Source organism: Otolemur garnettii, unplaced genomic scaffold (genome assembly GCF_000181295.1).
Source record: "Otolemur garnettii isolate 467f Iridium unplaced genomic scaffold, OtoGar3 scaffold00008, whole genome shotgun sequence".
Taxonomy (NCBI): domain Eukaryota; kingdom Metazoa; phylum Chordata; class Mammalia; order Primates; family Galagidae; genus Otolemur; species Otolemur garnettii.
Window position 1 is genome coordinate 7,814,620 of NW_003852403.1, and position 10,976 is coordinate 7,825,595.

The window sequence follows — 10,976 nt, forward strand, 5'->3', positions numbered from 1 at the left end:
CCACCTTAGGTGTATGTGGCTGGCGCCTTAGCCGCTTGAGCCACAGGCGCCGAGCCTATAAGCCCCAATATTTAATTCTCCTAACAATCCTACCAAAGGGGGATGTTTATTCCCAATTTAGAGATGCAGAAATCAAGGCTCAGCAAAATTAAGTAACTAGCCACAGGACTTTAAGCCAGTGAGTGTCAGCATTGGGGACTGAGCTCTTATCTGTTCACCTCTAAAGTGCTTTCCTTTCGGGAGGGAGGGTCACGGGGAGAGGACTGAAAAGGGTAGAGGCTTCAGCATTGGAGAGAAAGTGGCCAGTGGGGGAGAGAGGGAGTAGAGAAGCCCCCAGAGTTGACACTGGAAGAGGTATGAAGTGCTGAAGGAAAGGCCTAGGAGGTGGCACCAGGAGGTTCATGGTGAGACACAAGTTTTCTGTGGGGAGTTGTGCTCAAAAGCTGGATTGCAAAGCACCAACCAAGCAGTGAGAAATGGAGGTCCCAATGTCACAAGTCTATGAGAAGTCGAGGTCCCAATGTCACAAGTCTGTGAGAAGTCGAGGTCCCAATGTCACAAGTCTATGAGATATGGAGATCCCAATGTCACAAGTCTGTGAGAAGTCGAGGTCCCAGTGTCACAAGTCTGTGAGAAGTCGAGGTCCCAGTGTCACAAGTCTGTGAGAAGTCGAGGTCCCAATGTCACAAGTCTGTGAGATATGGAGGTGCCAAAGTCAGACAGTGATTCTTTCTGAAAGAAACTTGAAAGAGAAGAGAGGACCCTTGAGAAAGTAAAAGGGACCCAAATCTGTGTGTTTTTATTTTTTTAGACAGATTCTCACTATGTCGCCCTTAGTAGAGTGTTGTGGCATCACAGCTCACAGCAACCTCAAACTCTTGGGCTTAAGCAATTCTCTTGCCTCCGCCTCCCAAGTAGCTGGGACTATAGGTGCCCGCCACAACGCCTGGCTATTTTTTTGTTGTTGCAGTTGTCATTGTTGTTTAGTTGCTCCTGGCCTGGTTTAAACCTGCCAGCCTTGGTGTATGTGGCTGGCACCCTAACCACTGTGCTACAGGTGCAGAGCCAAATCTGTAGGTTTTTTTGTTTTGATATGAGACAAAGTCTTACTCTGTTGCCCTGGGTAAAGTGCCGTGGTGTCATACCTTCACAGCAACCTGAAATGCTAGGGCTTCAGCAATCTAACACCCGGCTAATTTTTCTATTTTTAGTAGAGATGGGGTCTTCTTGCTTAGGCTGGTCTCAAACTCCTGAGCTCAAGCGGTACATCAGCCTTGGCCTCCCAGAGTGCTAGGATTACAGGTGTGAGGCACTGCTCCAAGCCTCAAAATCTGTTTTTGACAAAGGGAAAGGAAGCCTGCCCCAAAGCAGAGGTGGGCTGTGCATGAGCGTGTGTGTCTGTCAGGTTCCAACCTCAGCTTGCGGCCAGCTTATGAATGCTTATTTAAGACTTGTCTTGGGCCACACATTAAATACACAAACACTAATGAAAGCTGATGAGCAAGCCGGCTGGGCTCAGTGAGTAGAGCACCAGCCCCATATACTGAGGGTTGCGGGTTCAAATGTTTGGCAGCATAGCTCTCTACCAAGGGCAACAAAGTGAGACTCTGTCTCTAAAAAAAAAAAAAAAAAATGCTGGGCAGCGCCTGTGGCTCAATGGAGTAGGGCGCTTGGTGGGTTCAAACTCAGCCCCCAGCCAAAAACTGAAAAAAAAAAAAAAAAGCTGATGAGCAAAAAAAAAGTCTGTACATAATTTTCACAATATCCATCACTGCAGATAAACTTTTGCATCCAGCCTGGGGCTGTGGTTGGATGTCCATGGTAGAGCATGGATGGTTTCTTCTTACAGGGGAGGGGCCCTTTTTATCCAAGACCAGAGGAAAGGAGGAATCATGAGTGAATCTACAGAGAAATTCTTAGGCAGTAGAGTTGATGGGGTGATTTATAAAATGGAGATTCCCACCTTTGTCCTTCATTCCTCCCCATTGTGATTGGGTATGTATGAGTTTCCTAGGGCTGCCATAACAAATTGCCACAATTTCAAATTTCTTCTTCTTCTTTTTTGAGAGTCTCACTATGTCACCCTCAGTAGAGTGCTGTAGTGTCATAGCTTATAGCAACCTCAAACTTCTGGGCTTAAGCGATTCCTTTGCCTCAGCCTCTGGAGTAGCTGGGACCACAGGTGCGCACCATAACACTCGGCCATCTTTTTGTTGCAATTGTCATTGTTGTTCACCAGGGCCAGGCTGGGTTCAAACCTGCCACCCTTGGTGCATGTGGCCGGTGCCATAACCACTGTGCTATGGGCACCGAGCCTCAAATTTCTTCTTAAAACAAGAATTTATTGGCTCACACTTCTATAGGCCAGAAGTCTAAAATCACGGTGTTGGCAGGGTTGGCTCCCTCTGGAGAGCTGAGGAAGAACCTATTCCAGGCCTCGCTGCTGTTCATAATCCTTGACATTCCTTGGCTTCAAGATATATCAATCTAGTCTCTGCCTCCATCTTCATGTGGTATTTTCTCTGTGTGTGTCTCCTTGTCCAAATTTCTGTCTTCTAGAAAGAACACCAGTTGTTGGATTAGGACCCATCCTAATCCAGTATGACCTCATTTAAACTTGATTACATCTGCAAAGAGCCTATTTCTTTCTTTTTTCTTTTGGAAACAAAGTCTTGTTCTGTCACCTGGCCTAGAGTATAGTGGCATCATCATAACTCAAATGCAACCACAAACTCCTAGGCTAAAGTGATCCTTCCGCCTCAGCTTCCCAAGTAGCGGAACCTACAGGCAGGTGTCATTGTGCCTGGCTAATTTTTTCTATTTTTAGTAGAGATGGAGTTTCGTTCTTACTCAGGCTGGTCCAGTAGTGCTAGGATTACAGGCATGAGCCACTGCCCCTAGCCAAGATCCAATTTCTAAATAAGGTCATATTCATAGGTACTGGGAGTTAGGACTTGAACATATCTTGGGGGGGGGCACAATTCAACCTATTACAGAGCACAAAGGAGGCAGTGTGAGGGAATGTGCCCCAAAGGTTATAAAATACTACAGAAGTACAAGGTCATGACCAGTTATGGCGATCCATGCCTGTAATGTTAGCATTCTGGGAGGCCCAGGTAGGTCAGGCCCAGCCTGAGCAATAAAGAGACCCCCATTCCACAAACAATAAAAAATAATTAGCCAGGCTTTGTGGCATACAGCTGTAGGTTCTGCTCCTTAGTCCCTGAGGGAGGAAGATTACTTGAGCCCAGGAGTTGGGGGGTTGCAGTGAGCTGTGATGAGGCCACTGTGTTGTAGCCTGGTCAACAGAGCAAGATCCTAGGCTCCTTCAGGAGGAAGCTGTCTCCTCCAGGATGTTTTTTTTATTTTTTTATTTTTTTGAGACAGTCTCTAGTTGTTACCCTGGGTAGAGCGCCATAGCCTCATAGTTCATAGCAACCTCCAACTCTTGGGCTCAAGCCATCATCTTGCCTCAGTTTTTCTATTTTTAGTAGAGATGTGATCTCAATCTTGGTCAGGCTGGTCTCAACTTGTGTACTCAAGCAATCCAACCTCCTCGGCCTCCCAGAGTGTAGGATTAGAGGCGTGAGACACCATGCCTAGCCTCCAGGATGTATCTTTTGCACAGACCCGAGAGTTTCCAATAAAGAGAAAGTTGGCTAAAAGTAGTATCTATTATTACATAGCCTTTGGGAGAAAGCACTCTTAGCAAATGGGATTCCTCACAAGAAGGCTTCTAGGGAAGAAATACACACATACTCACATACACACATGTGTATGTAGCATTCTCAACCATCCTCTTTTTCTTTTTGGCATAGAGTGTCACTTTGTTGCCCTTGGCAGAGCGCTGTGACCTCAAAGTTCACAGCAACCTCAAATTCCTGGGCTTAAGCGATTCTCTTGCCTCAGCCTCCAGAGTAGGCTGGGACTACAGGTGCCTGCCATAATGCTGGGCTATTTTTAGTGACGAGGTCTCGCTCTGGCTCAGGCTGGTCTCCAACTCCTGAGCTCAGGCAATCCACCCATCTCTACCTCCCAGAGTGCTAGGATTACAGGTGTGACCCACCGCGCCTGGCCCTCCACCATCCTCTTAGTGGTTACCAGCCCCCTTCTGTCTCAGGCCCCCTTTGGATTTGGGATTTACAGTGGATTTTAACCATAAACTAAATTAGTCTTCAACTTTTTCTCTTTCTCCCACTTCCACCCTGATTTCTCATTAATTCAGCTAAGAACACAGGTTCCCATATGTCCTAAAATGCGAATGCCTTGAAGATGATTTAGGCTCTGTGGTTGTCCTAAGTGAGGTGGTGGCCAGAAGAAGAAACCATCTATCAGGGGCAGAAGGTGGAGGGAGGAGTCAGAGAGCCTGTCTGGAACCCTGGCATTGTACAATCATAGCCTTCCACTCACCTAAAACTTTGCCCAGCTATAGAAGCCCAGTCTGTTGGAGCAGGCAGATATCTTTAAATAGTTCAGCTGGAGTCATCTTGCATCATGGGGGTCTTTAAGACTTTGATATTGCTTGGATCCCTATTCCAGAATACATAGATACATAAAATGCCCATGAAAAAGTTGAGATCATTTCAACAGCTTTATTGACACCCCTGAGTTATTTACAAAGCCAAGGCCTCAAGCTCCTAATCTAATACACTCTTCCTACCCCATTGTTTCTCCTGAGAACATAGAACAGCAAGAGTCATTGATTTGTCCCAGGTTGTGTGGCTAGTCAGAGGGGAGTCCAAAATCCAAGTGCAAATTCTGGTCCTCTTGTCCTAACCACTATATAGAGACTTGGTTTTCATTAAATAAAAGCGACCTCCCCCCACAAAAGAGGCAGAATATTTAGGAAGACTTTTGCTTTTAGGGTAAGAGGGATAGCATGGGGAGTGGGTAACTGTAGAAAAAGCCCTGAGTGTGGAGGTTTGTCATTGAGAGGCACTGTTTCCAACAGGGCTCCCACTCCACACCAGGAGCACTGTGGAGCAGTCAGCTAGGGTTCCAGCTTTGAACGATGTTGGGTGGGGGGGTTAAGTAACATGTGTCCACAAAGGGTAAGGGAAGGCAGAAGATATTCTTGGGCTTGAAGTCCTCTTGAGGCCAAGGGAAGCAAGGAAGCCAGTGATTTCCCTCTTCCAGAGACATTTATGAGAGCAGCACCTCTTCTGCCAAAAAGAATAAGGACTCCACCACAGACCCACCACTCTTCCTCCTCCAGCAGCACACCTTTCCCCCTGCAAAATTCAACTCTTTTAGATTCTGGGGACCAACTTATCTCAAATGCTGGTGATGGAAATGATCTATTAACTGAGTTTCAGTTTGGGGGATTTTACTGGGACAGTCTCTATATAAGAGCTCCTTGAAGCTGGGAATCCTCACAGATTGGAGGTCTTAATTTGGAGATGTCCAGTTTAGGGAAAATCTTCCCCTCTCCCCATTTGTCTCCAGGCTTTATTTTGGTGTTCTCAGATTAGAGACCCTGGATTTGGGGCGGGATTTGTATGAGGGGGGTCTCCAATAGTTTGTGGGCTGGCCATCTGCCTAACTCCGAGTCCCTTTCCCGGGCCGCTCCTGGGCCTCGGGGGAGCAGAGAACCAGCCAGCACCGCGTCCCCGCCTAGCGGGCGGGCCGGGGGCGGGAAGGCGGGGACCCCTCCCCTTCTCCCATCCACTCCCGAAGGGACGGCCGAGGGAGCGGAGAGAGGAGGGACTGGCCGGCGGCAGCGGCAGGGCCAGGGCCATGGCGGAGCGGGCGGCGTCCGCGGGGCCCCGGTGAACCGGGCCGGGGCGCACGGGGCTGAGGCGGCCGCTGAGCCAAGCCGGGTCAGAGCCGTCGGGGGCCTGGCGGACCCTGCCCTGGCGACTTTCCCCCGGGAGTTGTAATCTTGCTCAGGGGGCGGCGCGGGGCCCGGCTTTCGGGGCGAGTTTCCTCGCGGGGCCCGGCAGCGCGCGCGGAGGGGGAGGGGGAGCATGCCCGGCTGGAGCCGGGCCTCGGGGCGCGCCCCGGCCGCCGTCCCCACCTCCGCCTCCTCCTTCTCCTCCTCCGTCTCCTCCTCCTCCTCTTCCAGTCCCGCCGCCGCTGCAGCCAACATGGCTGCGCTCCGGAGCCCGGGAGGCGGCCGCTGCTGAGCGCTACCCGCCAACCCGGGCCCCCAGCCCGCCCAGGCCCCGGCCCATGGCCCCCGCCGCCTCGCGGTTCCCGGCGCGCTAGGGCTGCAGCCGAGGCGCTCGCCCGCCCGCCCGCCGGCCTCTGGGGGCCTGGGAGCCGACCGGCGGGGCGGGGCGGCGTGGCCCGCCACCATGGAGCCCCAGCGCCGGGAGCTGCTCGCCCAGTGTCAGCAAAGCCTGGCCCAGGCCATGACGGAGGTGGAAGCCGTGCTCGGGCTGCTAGAGGCCGCGGGAGCGTTGAGCCCCGGCGAGCGGCGGCAGCTGGACGAGGAGGCGGGAGGCGCCAAGGCGGAGCTGCTGCTCAAGCTGCTCCTGGCCAAGGAGCGGGACCACTTCCAGGACCTGCGGGCGGCGCTGGAGAAGACGCAGCCTCACCTGCTGTCCATTCTCTACCTGAACGGCGTCGTCGGGCCGCCGCAGCCCGCCGAGGGCGCCGGTGAGTGTCAGAACCCCCGCCCCAGCCTCGCGGACTCGCCCTCCACCACTTCTCTCCTGCTGGCCAAGGGGGATCTCGCTAGGGCCACTGCTTTACCTGGCGATGGCTGCTTTCTGGGGGGAGGTTGCGATGCTGGGACCCCTAATCCGCATCCGCCCCCACTGCGCCCCGCCGTTCGCCCTGAACAGTGCCCCCCACTGGGGGCCTTCACCCTATTAGATGCCTCCGCAGCAGGGTCCTCCAGAGGCCACCAGGTCCAATCACGGGGGGTGGGGTGGGAGGTAGCTCGGAGGGATGTCCGTCAGTCCCTTTTTCTAGGGCTCCTCACCTCACTAGTCCTTTGGGAGTCTATGCTAGCCTGTAACCAAGGGTGCAGTCTAGACGAATGAACCTGAGCCAGGACCATTACACCTTGTTTTTGAACCCCGCCTCCCTGTGTCAGGACCACTGCTTCCCCGTTTAAGATACCTTTTCTTTTTTTTTTTTTTTTCAAAGACCTTTTCTTTTTCTAGGTGTCCCAGCCCTCTTCCCTCTACCCAGAGCCCAGTCTGTTACCTCGCTTAGACTTGTGGCTAATTTATGCACAATGCCTGCCTAGGTTTCATTGGAAACTGTGGGCCTGGAAAAGTTGGGGAAGTTGCATTGCACCATGGGAAAATCCTAGTAGTGGTTGCTGGGCTCAGTTCCCTTCCTGAGAGCCTTGAGCTGCCCTGAGGAGGGCTGGTGGCTGGTTTCCTTGATGGTGCCTTTTGGAACCCCCATGTTCTTGGTCTTGGAAGGTGACTGATTTGTGTGTATTTGTGTGTGGCGTTTGAGGGGTACTGCTGGGAGTTGTGACAAGTGGTAGGCTTGCTCTGCTGGATTTAGGACTGTAGAAGCCCAGCCTTTTAGACTGGGAAGCTGGAGGAAGAAGGCACAACGTTGAGGAAGGACAGGATCTAGCATTTGTTGGGCAGCACTACTACTGTTGTGGCAGACACTCTGCTTTGTTATGTTTAATTGTTAACTGCTGACAGGTCAGGTGGGCAGGGGTAGATAATATGTCAAAATTATTGTAAACATTCTCTGAGCTATTATTATTACAATACTTTGCAGAGAGAAAACTCTGGCTTAGAGTGGTTAAATGCTCAGGAACTGGCACCAGGAGTTTTGAATTATGACCTTTTGTTTTATTTAACGCATTCAGAGCCAGAAAACAGAACGTGCCATTTTTCAAGTCTTGTCCTTGTTTTAAGACTACATAGGCTTGGCGCCTGTGGCTCAAGTGGGTAAGGCGCCAGCCACATACACCTAAGGTGGCGGGTTCGAATCCAGCCTGGGCCTGCCAAACAACAATGACGGCTGCAACCAAAAATAGCCAGGCAGTGTGGCGGGCACCTTTGGTTCCAGCTATTTGGGAGGCTGAGGCAGTAGACTCCCTTGAGCTCAGGAGTTGGAGGTTGCTGTGAGCTGTGATGCCACAGCACTCTACCCAGGGGGACAGCTTGAGGCTCTGTCTCCAAAAAAAAAAGTGCATAGATAAGGCCAGCATGGTGGCTTACACCTATAATCCCAGCACTCTGGGAGGCTGCGGTGGGTGGATTGCCTGAGCTCACAGGTTTGAGACCAGTCTAAGCCAGAGTGAGACCTAGTCTCTAAAAGAATAGCTGGCTATTGTGGCAGGCGCCTGTAAGTCCCAGCTACTTGGGAGGCTGAGGCAAGAGAATTGCTTGAGCCCAAGAGTTTGAGGGTGCTGTGAGCTATGACGCCATGGCATTCTACCAAATGTGACAAAGTGCGACTCTGTCTCCAGAAAAAAAAAAAAGAATTCATATATACATATAATACAAAATTAGTAAAGATGTATGAAAGAAAAAAAAAGGTGAACCCAGAGCTCTGAAAAACTGCCCTTAGCAACCTGTAGACCAAAGGCTAATGGGACCCATTTATTTAAAAGCCTCATTTATTAAAGGTATAATTTTATAAGGTGTTCTGTAACAGCTTTCATGTATATTGGCCATCTCCAATTCACATTTTATAGCTGAAGGAAGCTGATGTACAGAGACTAAACTTTTGGCCATATATATAGCAGGTCATTTCATGGGTAGCCCCTCTGTCTCTTCTGACTCTTGTGTTTCTGTCCCTCAACCCTTCATTCTGTCCCCCCAGTTGGTCATACTGGGCAAACTCAGTCTGTTCTTGCCATAGTGCTTTAGGAGATGCTAAGAAGGAGCTGTCAGATGTGGCCGTGAAGATAAGGATGGGTGGGATGATCTCGTCAAGGTAATTCTTTCCTTTTTAATTCCTTCCATCTATTTTTAGAGGAAGTTTATCAAAGATCTGTTTCCGGAAGTCTTTCCAAGGAAGCATAGAAGTTTGAGTGCAGACCGGAAGTCCTCCTTTGAGTGTGCGGATTAGTACTAGCTTTAATCTCTCATATTAATATATGAATGAATTACAACTAATTAGGTCCTGCCCTTTCTGTGCCTATTGGAGAAGGTGGTGCCTCATGGGGCTGAAGTTCTAGGAGTTCATCCTGACCTCTAAGGAAGGGATGGAATAGGGTTTGGATTTTATCCCCTAGGGCAATGATTCAGCCTCTAGTTTTACTGTAATGCAGAGTTCTGTGGCTTTGAAGAGGGTATGAAATCCTTAGAAAAATAATTTTCAGGAGGAAGTTAAGTTCATTTTATTTATTTATTTTTTAAAAAATGTTAGGACAGCATTTGGTATGGCAAGATGCCACTTGGAGCCCCTATGGGAGAGGGTGACTTGGTGTGTCAATAAACAATGGCGAGTTGGTTCTTTGTAAAACTTAAATTAATGCGTAGTAGTTCAACTTTTTTTCCTTTTGGCTAGGAGGTCATTCTTTTGGGGTAAAACCCAGTGCATGAAATTGTTGCTCTGGTTGAAGGAATGGAGGCATCAATCCTGGCACCCAAACACCTAAGTCAGGGAAACCCAGCACTGGGTCCTGCCTCCTTCCACTCCCTAGTGATTGCCATGCTGTGCTTAGGCCCACACTCTGCATGTGAATTGGCTTCAGTTAGATGCCCTTGGAGCCAGAGAGAGGAAGGAACCACAGCATAAGGGGAAAGCTGCTTTGTCAACATCTCTCTATGTTGGCGTTGATTCCATCATCTGCTTATAGACTTTACTCGTGGATTCCACATCCCCTGGCCCAGAATGCCCATCACCTGCTGGCACTTGGGCCCTGTGGCTGGAGCCCACCATGTGGGAACTAGAAACTGGGGAGGTCATTTGCCTAGATGTTGGCCAGCAGGTGAGGAAGCAGACCCATCTGGGCAACTCCTGCTCAGTTAGACCAGACATTTATAACCCACCATTTTTAGGCCTTGGGGCAATGAAGGTGACTAAGAAACATTCAATGTTGGTTTTGGGGGAGATTGCTTTTATTCGATTATTGACAGTACGTTCAGCACTTTTTTTTTTTTTTTTTTGCGACCACTATGTCATCCTCAGTACAGTGCTGTGGCATCACAGCAACCTCAAACTCTTAGGCTTAAGCAATTCTCTTGCCTCAGCCTCCCATGCTGTTCAGCATTTTGTATCTGTTTTCATAAATAACTGATTCTGAGGCAACCCCGTGGGATGAGTGTTGTCTTACTATTGCCATTTCATTGGATTCTAGGGCTCTGTAAGGTGTAAGGAACAAGTTGTGACAAAGCCCAGTGCTCCTGATTCCTTGTCTAGGGGGTGTTTTTTCCTGTTACCTGATTAGGCCTTCGTGCTACAATTTCAGGACATTTCCTGTTATTAGGGAACTCTGGAATTAGCTTTTTCTTGTCCCCGGTATGATATGTGGATCTGTAGGGAAGAAGTGAACGCTTTTGCTCCAGCTGGTGGTAGTATGGAGAGGAGAGAAATATTGTTCCCTTCTTTTTTTTTTTTTGAGACAGAGTCTCAAGCTGTCACTCTAGGTAGAGTGCTGTGGTATTACAGCTCACAGCAACCTCCAACTCTTGGGCTTAAACAATTCTCTTGCTTCAGCCTTCCAAAGTAGCTGGGACTGACTATAGGCACTTGCCACAATGCCCGGCTATTAAATATTGTTCCCTTCTGAGTGACTTAGGTCTCTTGTGTTTTTCCCAGTTGTACCAGAATTTAGTTTGGTCACTTGGAACCCCATGCGGTCCTTTGTTTTTTCTCTTTGATTCAGTCCAAGGTAAGATTAGACCTAGGGTGCTATGCTGTCTGCCTCTGCCACGGGGAGGCAGAATGTGATACTAAGGGAAGATTGAAGTGTTTGGTTTTGTGCTTTGTCCTGGTGGGGCTTGGGTGGAGACAGAGGCAGGGGCGCATAGGATGTAATTCCAGCTTGCAGCTTGCTACCTCCTTGGGGGAATGGGACACTCTTGAGAGTGACATTATGAGAC

General features: G+C 49.7%; 1 protein-coding gene across 1 annotated transcript in view; it reads left to right on the forward strand.

Moving 5' to 3' along the window:
• Window positions 1–6,244: 6,244 nt before the first annotated feature.
• The window catches only part of DLG5 (discs large MAGUK scaffold protein 5), a 150,445-nt gene continuing 145,713 nt past the window's right edge, over window positions 6,245–10,976 (forward strand). The window contains exon 1 of the mRNA XM_003783744.3: window positions 6,245–6,600. Within this exon, the coding sequence (XP_003783792.2) occupies window positions 6,297–6,600 (304 nt within the window). The 5' untranslated portion in view covers window positions 6,245–6,296. The remainder of the gene's footprint in view (window positions 6,601–10,976) is intronic.